Source organism: Ahaetulla prasina, chromosome 18, assembly GCF_028640845.1.
Source record: "Ahaetulla prasina isolate Xishuangbanna chromosome 18, ASM2864084v1, whole genome shotgun sequence".
In the NCBI taxonomy this organism is placed as follows: Eukaryota; Metazoa; Chordata; class Lepidosauria; order Squamata; family Colubridae; genus Ahaetulla; species Ahaetulla prasina.
Window position 1 is genome coordinate 3,128,948 of NC_080556.1, and position 18,564 is coordinate 3,147,511.

Sequence of the window (18,564 nt, forward strand, 5' to 3'; positions counted from 1 at the left end):
ACCTGGCACTAGTCGCAGGGACCTGGAGGTCATTTAGTCCAACCCTGCTCCGGCAGGACATTGTTAGTGAGTCACATAGCCACGCCCACACAGTCACATGACACCCCCCCCACCAAGCCACGGCCACCAAGCCACGGCCACAGAAAGAAATTTCGATCTCACCAACGCAATAACCTACTTCTTCGTGTCGGTTTAGTAGTCTAATTGCATCCTTCTTCCTGCCTTTACTCGTTTCTTTCTACCGGCCGAGACGTTCTGTTAATTCTGCGTGGGAAAGCGAAGAGGGAGACGTTTTACCGGATCAACCACGGATAAGGCGGCTACGTTGCCATTCGGAGTAAAAATTTGTTTTATTGATCAGCAGGGTGGATTGAACAGAACAATTAAAGCGTTCTTCGGTGTTTTTTTTCCTCCAACACGGGAGAATCCTGGCCCAGGGATTCTCTGTCGAAAGTCCAGGAACAGTTTAGAAACTTTTTCCAAAGTTTGGAAATATATATATTTTTTCCGAGCGTGGGAATCGGACGCCCGCACGGGGACTTCACCGAAATCACGAAACGAACGTCAACGCACCTTCCATCCCATTTTTTAATTTTTTTTTTTCTATTCAGGTACTATGTCACAGCAGTTTGTTTAGGGACGGTTCGAAGTCACGGCGGCGCTGGAAAAAAACCTGCCTTGGGACCGTTCTTCACACTTACGACCCCGCCTCCCCCGTGGCCAAAACGTGATCCAAAATCAGAAGTCTCGGCTGCTGACTCGCATTTCTGACGGTGGCAGCGTTCCCCGGAGTCACGTGATTCTCCTTTTCTGACAAGCAAAGTCAAGGAGGGGGGGGGAAGCCCGATTCACTTAACGACCAGGTTACTCGTTGATCAACTGTAGTGATTCACTTAATAACGGTGGCAAAGAAGTTGGCCAAATGGGGCAAAAACCAGGGGTGGGTTTCACTTACCTTTACCACCGGTTCACCGCACATGCGCCCGGCCTTTTGCGCATGGGCTTTGATTGCTTATAAGCCTTCTGCGCATGCGCCTGGGCTAGAAAACGTGTCTAAATAGTAACACTAGAAGCTGGGGCTGGTGGGCAGGCCCACCCGCAATCTCTGCTACCGGCTCGGGAGAACCGGTCTGAACCGGCTTGAACCGGCTGAATACCACCTCTGGGCAAAACTTGCTTAGCAACAGATCAAAATTGAATCTGCTTGGCAACTGACTCGTATTTATGACGGTCCCGTGATTGAAATTCAGACACTTGGCAACTGAACTCATGGTTACGACGGTTGTAGCGTCCCGGGCTAGCGTCCCGAGCTAGCGTCCCGGGTTTAGTCAAGATTCACTTAACAACCGACTTAACTAAGCACTTCCGCGGTGATTCCAACTTCACCGCGGTGTCCAGGAACGGGGCAAATCTCATTTAACCAAACGTCTTGCTCAACAACAGAAAGACTTTGGGCTCAGTCGTTAAGTTGAGGACTGCCTGCAGTCAGATGGGGCTTTTCATTTTAGAAGCGTGGAGTCCTAGGGCTGGAATGGGGTCTCAGAGATCTTCTAGTCCAACCTCCCCGCTTTCTCACGGACACTGCGAGAACTCCAATGCCCGCCAGAGAGACCCAGAAAAATTGTGGGACTTTTTGTGTGTGTTTGTGGGTTGTTGTTGTTGTTTGTAGTGTTCTTCTTCCTTGGGTTCGCATGTGTTTCATCTTGGGCCATGAATCTGGAAGAGGATCCTTTCAAACAGATCCCAACGGAGGACGTCCAAGGGATCCATTAGAGTCAGCTTCCACAGAGCCCTGTTCCCACCATAAATGCACGAGCTGTGGCTCGACTCGCTAGCATTGTGCACCTTGTCGCCTCTCTCAACAACTGGCGTAAGTCGGCTGTCCAAGATTTGGGGCGGTTTCCTGAATGGGCCTGACGGTCACCATACATTCTTTCTCCGGAACTCTGTAATTCGGTTCTTCTGCCTGAAATCAGGAAAGAATTATTTTGTAAAAAAAAAAAATCGTATTAATTCAGAATTCACACTCGTTGATCAATGAGAATTAGATGGGGGTGGGGGATCTTAAGGTCTTTTCAGTGGTGGGATTCAAATAATTTAACAACCGGTTCTCTGCCCCAATGACCAGCTGGGTAGGCGTGGCTCGGTGGTCATGTGACCGTGTGGGCGTGGCCAACTCAACCTCACTCAGGTCTACGGGCGCTTCGCCTTAGCTGTTAACAATGTAACAAGGGGTAACCGGAGAGGCAGTTTCTGTAAGCGGGGCAATAAAGATTAGGCTAGAAACGCCACCAGAATGTTGCCTTCCTTACAGGATTAGTCCTGTAAAGTGGAAAAAAAACAAAATAAGATTTCTTCCAACGAGCGGTTCTCCGAACTGCTTAGAAAGTTAACAACCGGTTCTCCCAAATAGGTGTGGACTGGCTGAATCCCATCACTGGGTCTTTTGGGTCAGGAGGAGATCCAAAGAATCACGGCATTCTGTAACCCAGGGGGGGAAGGCGGGGTCCCCAGAGATCATCTAGCCCAACCTTCCGCAGGGTGCGGGGAAAACTGAATTAAACCATTCCTGTAAGGTGGTACAAATCCAGCTTCTTAAAAGAGATGGGGGAAAAACCCAACAGCTTCCATCCATGGATTGTACCAATATTATTATTATTATTATTATTATATGGATCACACCATCAGATGTGGCGGGGGAAGGACAAAGGGGAGGTTCTCACATTTTGTTTTATTTTTTCGATTTCCCCCTGAATTCTTTTTTTTTTTAAATTTGCATTTATACCCCGCCCTTCTCCGAAGACTCAGGGCGGCTTACACTATGTCAAGCAATAGTCTTCATCCATTTGTATATTATATACAAAGTCAACTTTTATCGCCCCCAACAATCTGGGTCCTCATTTTACCTACCTTATAAAGGATGGAAGGCTGAGTCAACCTTGGGCCTGGTGGGGCTAGAACCTGCAGTAATTGCAAGCAGCTGTGTTAATAACAGACTGCATTAGCCTGTTGAGCCACCAGAGGATTGTACCATTACTATTGTATGTGTCACTTCCCTGCCATTTTGTGAGTGCTCCCTCGGGGTCGGCGCCTTGAGGAATAGAAGAATTCACAGGAAGGGGACATGGAACATTGTGTGTGGTGTGTGTGTGTGTGTGTGTGTGTGTGTGAGAGAGAGAGAGAGAGAGAGAGAGAGAACGGCCGGTTTTTATTTTTAAATCTTACAGCCACATTCTTGGAGCCACATTTCTCGTGATGAGAAATGAAAGCAATTTAAGAAGACTTTTAAAAAAAAATCCCACTTACCTTTTTTTTGCAGATGGCTGCAAAAAAACAAAAAAGACATTTTTTAAAAAAAGAAATATAGGCATTCCGTTTTTACCAAACATTAAAATCAGAAGTGGCCTTCAGCCGGTTCAGACCGGTTTGGGCGAATCGGTAGTAAAAATCGCAGGTGGGCCTGCCCCGGCTCTGTGCCCTCCGATTTAGGAACATTTCTGAGGCCGGGCGCAAGCAAAGCACATGCTCACATTTGCAAACTGGTAGGGAAAATTAGTGAATACGACCCCCGATTAAAATGGTAAACTAGCAAAACATCCGATCTCTCTCAAACAGTGGTGGGTTTCAATTTTTTTTGCTACCGGTTCTTTGGGCGTGGCTTGGTGGGCGTGGCTTGGTGGGCATGGCAGGGGATGGATACTGTAAAATCTCCATTCCCACCCGACTCCAGGGGAAGGATACTGTAAAATCTCCATTCCCTCCCCACTCCAGGGGAAGGATATGCAAAATCTCCATTCCCTCCCCACTCCAGGGAAAGGATACTGCAAAATCTCCATTCCTACCCAACTCCAAGGGAAGGATACTGTAAAATCTCCATTCCTACCCAACTCCAAGGGAAGGATACTGTAAAATCTCCATTCCCTCCCGACTCCAGGGGAAGGATACTGCAAAATCTCCATTCCCTCCCCACTCCAGGGGAAGGATACTGTAAAATGTCCATTCCCACCCGACTCCAGGAGAAGGATACTGTAAAATGTCCATTCCCACCCCATTTCAGGGGAAGGATACTGTAAAATCTCCATTCCCACCCGACTCCAAGGGAAGGATATTTTAAATCTCCATTCCCAACCCACTCCAGGGGAAGGATACTGTAAAATCCCCATTCCCTCCCGATCAGCTGGGACCTGGGAGGCACAGCGTAGATGGGGACGGGGCCAGTCAGAATTTTTACTACTGGTTCGCCGAACGACTCAAAATTTCCGCTACCGGTTCGCCAGAACTGGTCAGAACCTGCTGAAACCCCACCTCTGCTCTCAATCCTTTCCTCTTTTATTTCCTTAAACAGTGAAACTTTTTAATGCTGGATGGGAGAAAATACCGAATTTGTGGCAGAGGGGCAGTTATTATTTTTTATTTTCTGGAGGCTCTAATAATTTATCAGACTTATATTATTATTCCTGTGGTTGGTCGCAGAGCCAGCCAGATCTTTATAGCGGATTTGGCGCTTTTATCCGCCTCTGGAGTCTTTTCCGAGATCCTCCGATAGGCAGATGTGAATATAGGCAGTCCTTGAGAGTTACAACAGTCCTGCCAAAAAGTGACTTGGGACCATTTTTCACCCCTTCGTAAGCAGTGATCCGAGTTCAGACGCTCAGTGACCGGTGCGTACTTACGACCGTCGCTGTATCCCAAGGACTTGTATCCGGAAGAACAGATTTACATACAGGTAGTCCTCGACTTACGACAGTTCATTTAGTGACCGGTCAAAGTTACAACAGCTCCCGAAAAAAACCCTGGACTTAGGATCATTTTTTGCTCATGTGATCAAAATTTAGAGGCTTGGAAACTGGCATGGACTTATCCTGCACTGTCCCGAAGTCACGTGATCTCCCTTTCGCGGCCGTTGGACGAGCAAACTCAAAATGGGGAAGCCGGATCCGCCTAACGACGGTGTCCCTAACTTATCAACGGCAGGGATTCGCTTTGAACCAACGTCTCACTGAAGCGCAGAATTGTTGGGCTCAAACCCGGGTCGTAAGTCGAGGACTACCTGGAAGGAAAACTAATTTATCATCTCATCCATTTTATTCCCCCGCCCCTCCGGCTTGCTTCGAAAGAGGAATAATTAAAAAAAATACAATCAGTTGTTAATAGTTCTTCTGTTTGGCACGGACGTTGTTATTATAACCGCCATGGCTGTTCTCGCCCACCTACCTTTCAATGGGCATTTTCCCTTTTTCCAAACCACGAGGATTACGATCAGAGTCAGGAGAACCAGCAAACCGGCACAGACGAGGGGCAAGATTAGTCCGAGGTTCCTCGGAGATTTGTCCTCACACACCACATCAGAGGTTGCTGTCCCCTCGTGGGTTTTGGTCAAGCCTTTCTCACTGCAACTGAGGAAAGAAAGGGTGGGAAAATAAACATTGAAGGAAAGAGAAAAGGAAGGGAGGAAGGGAAGGAAAGGAAAGGAAAGGAAAGGAAAGGAAAGGAAAGGAAAGGAAAGGAAAGGCGTTGTGACCCAGACCCAAGAATTACTTCATTCCCAGCATCGTTCAACTCAAAGTAAAACAAATGCTTCCCAACACAAATTCCTCAGTTATCTCACAAACCTTGGTCCAATTAGGCAAACTGCCAAAGGCCCTTCCTGGCAAATGTCCAGAAGCCACAAAAACAAAGATGTAGACAAAACGGAAGACGGAGCAGAAGACACAGCTACAACGTTGTTTTCCAGCAAAGCCCAAACGCCGTTGCTGGTCTGTTTTAAGCCGTATGGGAGGGGCCAGTCATCTCTTGGCCTTACTCCCCAGTCATCCTCTCTGCTTGAGCTGCTCTTGCCTTCTTGGCAGCTCTTCTCATGCGTGGATTAGGAACAGGCTCCTCCTGTTCCTCTGCCTCACTACTATCAGTCTCTGGAGGCTCTGAAATCCGCAACTCGTTTCCCGACAGCCTCACATCGGCCTCATCACTCTCCGACTCCATTGCCAGCTCCGTAGGCTGCTGACAGACCACAACAAAAGGAAAGGAAAGGAGGAAGAGGGAAGGGAAGGGAAGGGAAGGGAAGGGTTAGAGAAAGAAAAAAAGAAAGTGAAGGAAAGAGAAAAGGAAGGAAGAAGAAAGGGAGGGAGGGAGAGACGGAGGGAGAAACGGAGGGAGGGAAAGAGGAGGAGAGAATAGGAAAGGAAAGGGTTAGGGAAAGAACAAAAAAAAAACATTGAAGGAAAGAGAAAAGGGAGGGAGGGAGGAAAGGGGAGGGGAGGAGAGAAGAGGAAAGGAAAGGAAAGGAAATGAAAAAGGGAGGAGGGAAGGAAGGAAGAATATATGTGGGAAGGAAGGAGAAAGGGAAGGAAGGAAGACAGGAAAAAGGAAGCGTCTGTGAGAGAGAGCGTTCCTTCGTCAGTGAGAGAGACAGTCTGTCGTAGAGTCGAGTGACGCTGGACGAAACACCAGGAAATCCTGAGTTCTAATCCTGCCGTGGGCACACAGAGGACCATCTGGCTCCTCATAGTCTCCAAACCAGCCACAAACAACCCCCGCGACTTTCTCGCACTGGCGATAATGTCATCTACGGAAACGCCTGCGAGAAAATGGCCGGGCTGAGAAAGGGTTGCCATTATGAACCTCAACTTATTAAAAAAAAACCACAACAAAGACACACACACACACACACACACACTGAGGCTCTTCCTGAATATATCAGCAACTTTCTGACAAGCCCAAACGCTTCACCTCCTGTCCTTTCCTGCCCCGGGATGTATTTTGTTCCAAGTAGTGTTAAAAAGCATTTCGAGCATTAAACGCTTGGGAAAAAAACTTGGGGTTTTTTTTGAGCGAGAAGCGAAGAAAGCAGAAAGCGAGAAAGGGAAGCGTCTGAAATCTCAGTTTTCACGCCGTTTTTCGGAACCGCGTAATAATCCTGGATGGGGAGATAAAGAAAGCGTCCAAAATTGATCGCCAGCTTTCTTCTGTTACATAGGTGTGTCTCCCGATTCAGGAATTTAAAAAAAAAAACCATTAATTTATTAACACAGGTAGTTCTTGACTTGCAACAGTTCGTTCAGTGACTGTTTGGAGTTACAAACAGGGTCAGTTTTTCAGGCTTACGACCCCCACGGGATCAAAATTCAGAATGTTTGGAAACTGACTTGTACTTATGACAGTTGCAATGTCCTTCCAAAATTCATTGTCGACTTTTCTTCTGTTACACAGGGGTGTCTTCCAGTTCAAAAAAAATAATAGTAATTTATTAACAGAGGTCGTTCTCGACTTTAGTCACCATTCAAAGTAACAACAGCACTGAAAAAAGCAACTCAGGACTGTGATCAAGATTCAGAATGCTTGGAAACTGACTTGTACTTATGGCGGTTGCAGTGTCCGACAAGCAAAGTCAATGGGGGGGAAGGCCACTTAACAACCGTGTTACTAATGTAAGAATTGCACTATTTCACTGAACAATTGTGGCAAGGAAAGTCGTGACCCCAGATTTTTTTTTTTCCCCTCCGGTTAATCTAGATCTAATCTAGTTCTCCTGTTCACAGAGATCTGTTCAATCTGTTCAATCTTACTAGGTGGCCAACGGGAGTCAAAAAAAAAGGGAAATTGAGGGCCCTGGCATCCATCGATTAATTGGAAGGAAATAGGAATTATTAGAAAAGAGAAGAAAGAGCAGGATGTTTTTTTTTTAGAGAACAGCAGTTTCAGACAAGGTGAAGTAGCTGGAAGATCCTTACTTGGTCCATTTTATACAAGAAAATGACATTTCTTTCGATGAAAATGTCCCCGGAGGACACGCTTCAAAACTCACGTCGTGATTTTCGGTGCCTGTAAAAAAATAAAATAAAAGATTTTGACGGGTTCTGGATTGTCTCGGCGCAGGGCGGAGCAAGAGAGGAGCCTATTTTTTGGCATCGGAAGAACGGATTTACAGTAACAGTAACAAGTCTGTTATTGACTGTGAACCGCCCTGAGTCCTTCGGGAGATGGGCGGTATACAAATATAATAAATAATAATAATAATAATAATTCTATTTCTATTTCTAAAATGGAAAGAATGGCGTAGAGACCTCGGTGGGTTTTACATATTTTTACCACCGCTCGTGCACATGTACCTTCTATGTGTGCGCCCGGCCTTCTGCACGCTCGCTGCGTGCATGGGCACCTTCTGCGCATGTGCTTTGCTTGCGCGCCTCAAAAATGTGGCTAAATAGGACGGCATTACGCCAGCGCCATCCATGCATGCCCCCCGCCTTGAAAATGTGGCTAAATAGGACGGCATTACACCAGCAGTTGCCGCTACCTGTTCACCCGAATCTATACGAACCAGTGAATACTCTTTGGGTAGAGAGGTCACAGTTCCTTGAAAAATTTCCCTAATTCTGTTAGGAACTGTCATTTTTCCCCCCCCTCTAGTTTATTAAAAAGAACTACCAGGTCCTCGGTTTACGTTGAGGACAAGATGGCTTCCAAAGGTCTTTTCCAACTCTGATATTCTGTTAAGTGCAAACACTGGATTTTAAGACAGCCTCTTGGCAGAGAAAGAGGATCAGGAATCCCGATATCGCCTCGTGCGGGTCTTACCAGCTCGTGTCACCCTATAACCAGGAGGTGCGGTTGTGTGCCTCACGCAAACGTCGCAGGAATCCGCCTCCAGTTGGTGAAAACAGAAAAAACCCGGCTGGCAGCCGCACTTTGTGTTCTTCGTGTAGTGGCACCGCTCCTTGATTTGCATGTGACTCTCTGCAAGGCAGAATGACAAACATTCTCCAAAGGCTGGGCCCTCTTGAGGTCCTACAGCCTGACTCAGAAGCGTTTCACCCGCGACGAGCCTAAATAGACTTCAGTTATGCTCGAGGTGTATGATTCCCCAAGGAGCCGTGGTGGCCCAGTGGTTAGAATGTAGCATTTGCAGGTTAATTCTGTGGACTGTCTGCAGTTCGATCCTAACCGGCTCAAAGTCGACTCAGCTTGCCGTCCTTCCGAGGTCGGTAAAATGAGGACTCAGATTGTTGGAGGCAACAGGCTGACTTTGTAAACCGCTTAGAGAGGGCTGTAAAAGCACTGTGAAGAGGTATATAAGTCTAAGTGCTATATTACTATTGCTATCTGTCATCTATCTTTTTTTTTTATTATTTTGAATTTATATCCCGCCCTTCTCCGAAGACTCAGGGCGGCTTACATTGTGTTAAGCAATAGTCTTCATCCATTTGTATATTATATACAAAGTCAACTTTTATTGCCCCCAACAATCTGGGTCCTCATTTTACCTACCTTATAAAGGATGGAAGGCTGAGTCAACCTTGGGCCTGGTGGGACTTGAACTTGCAGTAATTGCAAGCAGCTGTGTTAATAACGGACAGACTTAGTCTGTTGAGCCACCAGAGGCCCTTATCTATCTATCTACCTACCTACCTATCTATATCTATCTATCTATCTATCTATCTATCTATCTATCTATCTATCTATCTATCTATCTATCTATCTATCTATCATCTCTGTCTGTCTGTGGGTCTATTTATCTATCTATCCATCCATCCATACATACATCCACCCACCCACTCATCCATCCATCCATCCATCCATCCATCCATCCATCCATCCATCCATCCATCCATCCATCCATCCATCCATCCATCCATCCATCCATCTATCTATCTATCTATCTATCTATCTATCTATCTATCTATCTATCTATCTATCTATCTATCTATCATATCATCCATCCATCCATCCATCCATCCATCCATCCATCCATCCATCCATCCATCCATCCGTCTATGTACAATCTCTCTCTCTCTCTTCTATCTACAATACCTATCTATCTCCCTCCCTACCTACCTATTTACCTATCTCCCTACCTCCCTACCTCCCTGGTGGTCCAGTTGTTAGAATGCAATATCGCAGGCAAACTCTGCCCACAGCCAAGAGTTCGATCCTGACCGGCCCAAGGTCGACTCAGCCTTCCGTCCTTCCGAGATCAGTAAAATGAGGACCCAGATTGTTGTGGACAATAGGTTGACTCAGTAAACCGCTTAGAGAAGGCTGTAAAATCACTATGAAGCAGTATATACGTCTAAATGCTATTAATATTATCCTGGTGGCTAGGATAAAAATGGGAGAAATTAAAAAAAAAAATCAGAGGAATGACTAGCTTTCTAAACTTGACCAATCCCGCCCAGAGGTCCCCTTGGTTAATCTGTTAGTTAGATCGATCGGTTTGTTTCTTTACCTGGAGAACATTCCCGGCACTTTAAACACATTGTCAATCCATTCGGGTGCTCGGTAAACCACCCAGAGTCGCAGGGAATACAGGCTGTATTGGTGGCACGGGTGCAATGCCTTAAAACTCGTAATCCTAGGTTAAAGAGATCAAAAACAACCATAGAATTGTAGGGCTGGAAGGGAAGCTTGGAGGTCATGTAGCCCAGCCCCCAGCCCAAAAGGAAAGTCCATCATCAAAAACATTGCGATTAGGGAAATATGGAAAGTAGAATATTCTATTCTAACCATTTATGCGAAAGGGTGTTCTATTCTATTCTATTCTATTCTATTCTATTCTATTCTATTCCATTCCATTCCATTCTATCTACTCTACTCTACTCTACTCTACTCTACTCTACTCTACTCTACTCTATTCTAGTCTATTCTATTCTATTCTATTCTATTCTACCTATTCTACTCTACTCCCTATTCTATTCTATTCTATTCTATTCTATTCTATTCTACCTATTCTACTCTACTCCCTATTCTATTCTATTCTATTCTATTCTACTATTCTATTCTATTCTCTATTCTATACTATTCTACATTTTATATTCTATTCTATTCACTCTATCTATTCTATTCTATTTATTCTACTCTATTCTATTCTACCTACTCTACTCTACTCCCTATTCTATTCTATTCTATTCTATTCTATTCTATTCTTTTCTATTCTATTCACTCTACTCTACTCTACTCTACTCTACTCTACTCTACTCTACTCTATTCTATTGTATTCTATTTACTCTACTATATCTACTCTAATCTATTCTATTCTATTCTACCTACTCTACTCTACTCCGTATTCTATTCTATTCTATTCTATTCTATTCTATTCTATTCTATATTTTATATTCTATTCTACTCTATTCTATTCTATTCCTATTTTTCTATTTCTATTTCTTTTCTAACCATTTATGTGAAATGGTCTTGGGTTTCCTGCTTGAGCAGGAAGTCAGACTAGAAGACCTCTGAGGTCCCTTCCAACTCTGTTTATTCTATGTTCAGCCTCAGCTCAACCTGCTAGGATTACCCTTTTCTTTCACTCTTCGGCCCTCCTTCTTTTCCACGCAAAATAGAGACCCTTGAACCTACCTGCGCCACACTTGGGACAACACTCCCTTCCGATTGAGTATTCCCACGACTCACAGGAAAAGGCATTCCGAAGGAGCAGGAAGTGGATCACCAAGGCAATGTGAAGAATCTTTCATAAAAAAGAAGGAGAAGAAAGAGAAGAAGGAGAAGGAGAAGAGAGGAGATGAGGAAGAGAAAGAAAAAAAAGGAAGGAGGAGGAGGAGAAGGAGAAGAGAGGGGATGGAGATGGAGGAGGTGGTAGAGGGAGGAGGAAGAGGGAGAGGATGAGGAAGAAGAAGAAGAAGAAGAGGAAGGAGGAGGAGGAGGAGGAGGAGGAGGAGGAGGAGGAGGAGGAGGAGGAGGAGGAGATGAGAAGGAGAAGGAGAAGAGAGGAGATGGAGGAGGAGGAGGAGGTGGTAGAGGGTGGAGGAAGAGGAGAGTGAGAGGGAGAAGAGGAAGAGGAGGAGGAGGAAGGAGGAAGGAGGAGGAGGAGAAAGAAGAACAAAATAAGTCCTTTGCTTAGCTCATCACTAGACCCGCAATTTCGCTCAATTCACAGAATTCACAGGTAACGCACAGATCTCCATTGGACCTGGCCTCCGAATAAATCCCCTCCCAATTCCTAATCCATCCTCTTATTTTCAACAAAACTGACTAAGTTGATTGCGTGAAGAGAAATACACCGAAAAGAAATCTACAATTCGTTCTAATTCATTCTGCATTTCCTTGAGTTTCCTTTTTTTAAGGCTTAATTCTTGGCTCTCTGCCTCGGCTGGTGCCTGGACCTCTGTTCCCAGATGTTTCCTCTCCCCCCCCCAATGTTTACTGAGGTTTAGCCAACAAGGCAGCTGTTTGCCCCTTCAAAATTCCCATCTGCCGTTCCCAAGCCAGCTTATATTTAGGACGACAACCAGAAATTCACCGTTTGAGGCCCAAATGTGTTTTTTTTTTATCCATTCGTAGTTCAGTTCTTAACAGCCTCAGATCCTTCTTGGGTCTTGTACGGTTTAGTCCGCGGTTTACGGCCACAAGTCAGCCTGAAATTCTTGTTGCTAAGCGAGACAGGCTTTGAAGCGCCCCATTCTAGGACTTTTCTTGCCGCGCTGGTTAAGGGAAACACTGCAGTTGTTAAGTGGGTCACAGGGTTCTTAAGAGAATCTGGCTTGCCCGTTGACTTGGCTTGGCCTAGAAGACCTCAAAGGTCCCTTCCAGCTCTTTTATTCTGTATTTCCTTCCTTCCTCCCTTCCTTCCTTCCTTCCTTCCTCCTTTCCTTTCCTTTTGCCTCTATCCCGCTCCTTCCTTCCTTCCTTTCCTTCCTTTCTCTTTCTATTTTCTCTTCCTTCTCCTTCATTTTTCCTTCCTTCCTTCTTTCCTTTCTTTTCACCTCCGTCGCACTCTTCCCTCTCTTCCTCCTTTTCTTTTGCCTCTGTCCCGCTCCTTCCGTCCTTCCTTCCTCTCCTTTATTTTTCCTTCTTTTTCTCTTCCTTTTCATTCATTTTTCCTTCCTTCCTTCTTTCTTTCCTTTCCTTTCCCCTTCCTTCCTTTCTCTTCCTTTCCTTCCTCCTCCTTTCTTTCCTTCCTCTTCCTTCCTTCCTTCCTTCCTTCTCCTTCTCCTTCCTTCCTTCTTCTCTACATTATTTTTTAAAATAAATTGCATTTATGCCTCCATCTCTCCCCCCAACCCAAGGCAGATCTCACCCATTGGGGGAGATCTCCCTGCATTTTAGTTTCACGTCAACCCTGCGAGGTAGGACAGGCTGAAAAATCAACCCAAAGTCACTTTCCTTTCCTTCCCTACTCTTCCTTTCCTTTCCGTCTTCCTCCTTTCCTTTTCTTCCCTTTTATTCTTTCCTTTCCTTTCCCTTCCTTTCCTTTCTCTCTTCATCCTTTCCTTTCCTTCCCTTCTTCTATCTTCCTTCCCTTCCCTTTCCTTTCCTAGAAGCTCGCCAAGGGGCAATCCCCTGACCATGGGCACACAGCAATCGTCATAAATATGAATCAACGTTCCTAAGTCCCTTTCCTCGGGGGGCCCCGTTGTAACTCCGAACCGCTCACTAACTAACTAAATGAACTAAGCCGGGAACGACTTGTAATTCCGAGAAACCCTTTCTGAAAGTAGCACAGAGTGCTTTCTCTGCTGCATAGGCTAGAGGCAGCCCAAGAAACGAAGGGGGTTGGGTGGGGGGGGAATGAATTATTTCTCTCCAGAGCTAAAGTTCAAGGAAACGGCCATTAACCGCAGCAGATGACAACTTTCTGTTTGGTTTGGCAAGGCTGCAGCCGCCTTCCTGGATATGACGGAGGGGGCTGAGCTAACCTGGCTTCCCAGCCATAGAAACTTTTATTAACATCTCTTGACATCTTTCGGCTCCAGCTTGCGGCTGGTTTGCAAAGCTTGGAGGAGGATGGGAAGGAAACAACAACCCTCTGGGTTTTCTGATCTTGGAAATGATGCAAAAGATCTTTTTTTTCTTTTTCTTTTCACGTCGCTCCGAACCGATGGAGGCCAGCTCAACACACACGCACGCACACACATACAGAGAGAGGGAGGGAGGGAGGGAGAAAGACAGGGAGAGAAAGACAGGGAAAGAGAAAGGGAGAGAGACACAGAGAAAGACAGAGAGAGAGGGAGGGAGGAAGAGGGAAGGAGAAAAACAGGGAGAGAAAGATAGAGAGAAAGAGAGGGGGGAGAGGGAGGGAGAAAAACAGGGAGAGAAAGACAGAAAGAGAAAGGGAGAGAGACACAGAGAGAGGGAGGGAGGGAGGGAGAAAAACAGGGAAAGACAGAGAGAAAGAGAGAGGGAGGGAGAGGGAGGGAGGGAGAAAACAGGAGAGAAAGACAGAGAAAGAGAGAGGAGGAGAGGAGGAGGAGAAAACAGGAGAGAAAGACAGAGAAAGAGAGAGAGAGGAGGGAGAGGGAGAGAAAGACAGAGAGAGAGAGGGAGAAAACAGGGAGAGAAAGACAGAGGGAGAGAGAGAGGGAGAGGAGGGAGGGAGAAAAACAGGGAGAGAAAGACAGAAAGAGAAAGGGAGAGAGACACAGAGAGAAAGAGAGAGGGAGGGAGAGGGAGGGAGGGAGGGAGAAAAACAGGGAGAAAAATACAGAGAAAGAGAGAGGGAGAGGGAGGGAGAGGGAGGGAGAAAAACAGGGAGAGAAAGACAGAGAAAGAGAGAGGGAGAGGGAGGGAGAGGGAGAAAACAGGAGAGAAAGACAGAAAGAGAGAGGAGAAAACAGAGAAAGACAGAGAAAGAGAGAGGGAGAGGGAGGGAGAGGGAGGGAGGGAGAAAAACAGGGAGAGAAAGACAGAGAGAAAGAGAGAGAGAGAGAAAGAGAGGGAGAGAGAAACAGAGAAAGATAGAGGGAGGGAGGGAGAGAAAGAGAGAGAGAGAGTTCAGAAGGAGGTCAAAGAACTGGAAACTTGCATAAATAAAATTTGCAAACCGCCCATCCCAAAAAGTCAAAAAGAACTTTTGCCTTTCCAAGCTGTAAGTTTTGATCAACCCCGGGGGTAAACGTTAATTAAAACGATAAATGAATAACAATCAACTGTGCTAACAATTACAGTGTTCGCGATTAACCAACCCGTGGAACAGCTTGCCACCAGAAGTTTTTATTTTATTGATTGATTTATTTGTCAATCAGATATAAGATAACAGGTAAAAGTATAAACATAGTTTGGATACATGAAAAGAGTAAGTAAAAAGGAATATTAGGACAGGGACGGTAGGCACGCTAGTGCTCTTATGCACACCCCTTACAGACCTCTTAGGAATGGGGTGAGGTCAACAGTAGACAGTCTAAGGTTAAAGTTTTGCGGGTTTTAGGATGAAACCACAGAGTCAGGTAGTGCATTCCAGGCGTTGACCACTTTTGTTGCTGAAGTCATATTTTCTGCAATCAAGTTTGGAGCGGTTTATCTTGCTTGTGCTGGGGGTTGGACTAGAAGACCTCCAAGGTCACTTCCAGATTTTTTATTCTGTATTTCCTTCCTTCCTTCCTTCCTTCCTTCCTTCCTTCCTTCCTCACTCACTAACTCTTCCTCCTTTTCTTTCCTTTTCTTTCCTTCCTTTTCTTTTTCCTCCTTTCCTTTCCTTCCCTTCCTTCTATCTTCCTTTCCTTTCTATTCCTTCCCTTCCCTCTAACTTCCTTTCCTTCCTTTCCCTTCCATCTTCCTTCCCTCCCCTCTATCTTCCTCCCTTCCCCCTATTTCCCTTCCCTTCCCTTCCTTTCCTTCCCTCTTCCTTCTCCTCCTCCTCTCCTCTCCTCCCTTCCCTTCCCTTCCCTTTCCTTCCCTTCCCTTTGTTTCTAAGAGATCGTCTTGCACAAAATTAACTTGCTGGAAGAGGCTTTTAAACATTTACAAAGGGATTTGGACATGACAGTTGGCAAGAATCTTAATTTTCCATGTTTAAAGAAGAAGATCTGTGTTTTTCTCTAGTTTTGCCGTTGTTGTTTTTTAAAAGAAAAAAAAAACCTGGGAAATTCCTCCTCTGTGCAACCAGTAGTTATACAATCGCCCTCTTGCATAAAAACAAGTTTACATAATCGTGGGCCAACCTCAATTTCTCCTTTTTTTTTCCAGTGAAGGCCGACGGCGTTTCCCAAAAAAGAAAAATCCCAATTTAACCAAAGGGGAAGATTTTTTTTCCTGTTATTGATTGTTTTCTTCCTTCTTCCTCCTTTCCTTCCCTTCCTTCTATCTTCCTTTCCTTTCTATTCCTTCCCTTCCCTCTATCTTCCTTTCCTTCCTTTCCTTCCCTCTTCCTTCTCCTCCTCCTCTCCTCTCCTCCCTTCCCTTCTTTTACCTTCCTTCCCTTCCCTTCCCTTTCCTTCTTCCTCTTTTCCTTTCCCTTCCCTTCCCTTTGTTTCTAAGAGATCATCTTGCACAAAATTAACTTGCTGGAAGAGGCTTTTAAACATTTACAAAGGGATTTGGACATGACAGTTGGCAAGAATCTTAATTTTCCATGTTTAAAGAAGAAGATCTGTGTTTTTCTCTAGTTTTGCCGTTGTTGTTTTTTAAAAGAAAAAAAAAACCTGGGAAATTCCTCCTCTGTGCAACCAGTTGTTATACAATCGCCCTCTTGCATAAAAACAAGTTTACATAATCGTGGGCCAACCTCAATTTCTCCTTTTTTTTTTCCAGGTAGAGCAAGTATGATTACTTTAACTAACGATCAACCAGGAGCACGTAGGTTTTTAAAAAGAGCCAGGAAAAAATAATAAATGATCAGCTTTAACGTGGGAAGCAAATAAGACGAAAGCAGAAATCAAGGGACTGCCATGAAAAGAAAAGAGAAAAAAAAGAAGTACAGGTGGAATTACCACAGTTCATTGAGTGACGGCTCAAAGTTACAGCATGGCTGAAAAAAAGGGACTTACAACTACCCTGTTTCCCCTAAAATAAGACATTCCTTGATAATAAATCATTAATGGAGAACTCTCCTAAAAGGAACATGACAAGTCATGTTAATAGGTAACCTATTTATTCTGACAAAAATGTCTGTCCAGACATGTTTTGCGTTGTTGTCGCTGTTTCATTTTTGCTGCGCAGGTTGCAAAAAAAAAATTATTATTTTTTTAAAGTACATTTATACCCAGATGCCCATAATACATTTTCTCCCCGACTGCATTTGGGGGCTGCCCATTTGAACCCCTCCCTCTAAGAACGGGTTGAGGATTTGAGGGGGCATTTTTCTCATCTGGGAGGGGGTGATCTCTGCCAGCCTGGAAGGGAATGGGGGGACGGACGGACGGACCCAGATCCTCCCGCCTGGGCAGCCACCTAATGCTTTTTATTTTTATTTTCTAAATCTCCCCAGGTGTGCAAAATTGCATTTTCACTTTTTTTCCTGATTGCTATTTGTTAGCCTATGACTATCAGTAAGGGTTGTGAGTGTTGTACCTTGATGAAGGTATCTTTTCTTTTATGTACACTGAGAGCCTATGCACCAAAGACAAATTCCTTGTGTGTGTCCAATCACACTTGGCCAATAAATTTTTTTTATTTTATTCTATTCTATTTTGTTCCCCCAGTTACTGGAAGAAGGAACAAAGACACACATACACACAAAGTAAGACATCTGGTTTGTTTACCAGAAAGTTTCGCTCTGTCTCCATGCCAGACATGGGGGACTGGCCCGTCTTTCAGCTGCAATGGAAACTCAAATCTTCCACGCCTGGCTGCCCCCCCTTAACAGCAAAGGCCCAAAGTTGCTAGTCCCTGGTGACAGCCTGTCGTTCACAGCATTGCGAGAACCCCCTTCGTCCCAGTCAGACCACCCAAACCAACCCACCTCTGGGAAAAAACAACAACAACACCTTCTATCCTCCTTCTTCCCCACACCTCACAACTTCTTCTTCATGTGGCAGGCTGTTCCACCGGCTCGCTGTGTCTAATTCCTTGCCACGCCGGCTCTGAAAAGCTTTTTCCCTATATAATAGATTCCCCTTCCGTTTTAGAGCAGGGACTTACCAAGGTCATTTTCCCCCCGATGACAGCGATCCCAAGAGAGAGAGAGAAAGCCATCGAGGATCAAGTATTTTTGAAGTCGCTTTGGATCCAGATCAAGTGGTTTTCCAACCTCATGCATGGCATCCCAAATGTCCTCAGGCGGTTCGGGGTTTTGTTTTGTTTTTTTTCCTTTTAATTTCCTCCTGGAAAAAAGTTCTTTTTTTAAAAACAATTTCCTCAGCCAGAAAGAGCGAGAGTTCGGTTTGAAAGCTGAAGTGAAAATGAAAATTATTCTCCCTGCAAACTCCACACCCCGAAGGCTGTCTCATTTCCTGATCTTGATTGGCTTCCTTTGTCAGTGTATATAAAGCGATTTTATTGTTTATTCAGGTTGCAGAATATTTGATCTGTCTCTTCTTTCATTCTATGTTCTGCTACAGTTGGTCCTCGACATACAGCCTGCGATGGAGCCCAGGATCGACGCCACTAAGCGAGACGTTGGTAAAGGGCCGTTTTTGTCCCCCCCTTTTTTTTTTACAAAAGCGAAATGGTTTTTAGATTAGTGGCCCCGTTATGGCATGAATCCAGATTCCCCAGGGACTTTCTTGGTCAGAAGGTCGCAAAAAAAGGGGAATCTCGCGTCACTAAATGAACTGTTGTTAGTCAAGGACTATCTGTATTGGGGGGGGATTGGTGGCGGGGGAGATTTCTTAGTTAGGATGCAACGTGAGATGAGAATACAGCCTTTTTTTTTTTTGGTATTCGACATTGCGCTGA

General features: G+C 45.1%; 1 protein-coding gene across 2 annotated transcripts; it reads right to left on the reverse strand.

Annotated features, from left to right (window-relative positions):
• Positions 1-331: 331 nt before the first annotated feature.
• TNFRSF14 (TNF receptor superfamily member 14) lies at positions 332-18,074 on the reverse strand. 2 transcript variants are annotated; one of them, XM_058161171.1, is made up of 8 exons: positions 17,809-18,074; positions 11,353-11,461; positions 10,226-10,351; positions 8,578-8,736; positions 7,731-7,821; positions 5,215-5,396; positions 3,307-3,323; positions 332-1,966 (listed from the first exon to the last, which is right to left on the reverse strand). In XM_058161171.1, exons 1-8 carry the CDS (start codon positions 17,860-17,862, stop codon positions 1,859-1,861), a joined length of 846 nt encoding a protein of 281 aa, XP_058017154.1. In that variant the 5' UTR covers positions 17,863-18,074; the 3' UTR covers positions 332-1,858. The 2 variants fall into 2 exon arrangements, with proteins under 2 accessions (XP_058017154.1, XP_058017153.1); XM_058161170.1 differs by lacking the exon at positions 3,307-3,323.
• Positions 18,075-18,564: the final 490 nt, after the last annotated feature.

Coding starts and splice junctions, on each gene's coding strand:
- TNFRSF14 (XM_058161170.1), bottom strand. CDS start 17,862: ATGGCTTTCTCTCTCTCTCTTGGGATCGCTGTCATCGGGGGGAAAATG. Junction 11,462..17,808: donor TCGGGGGGAAAATGACCTTG/GTAAGTCCCTGC, acceptor TTTTTATGAAAG/ATTCTTCACATTGCCTTGGT. Junction 1,967..5,214: donor GGGAAAATGCCCATTGAAAG/GTAGGTGGGCGA, acceptor TCCTGATTTCAG/GCAGAAGAACCGAATTACAG.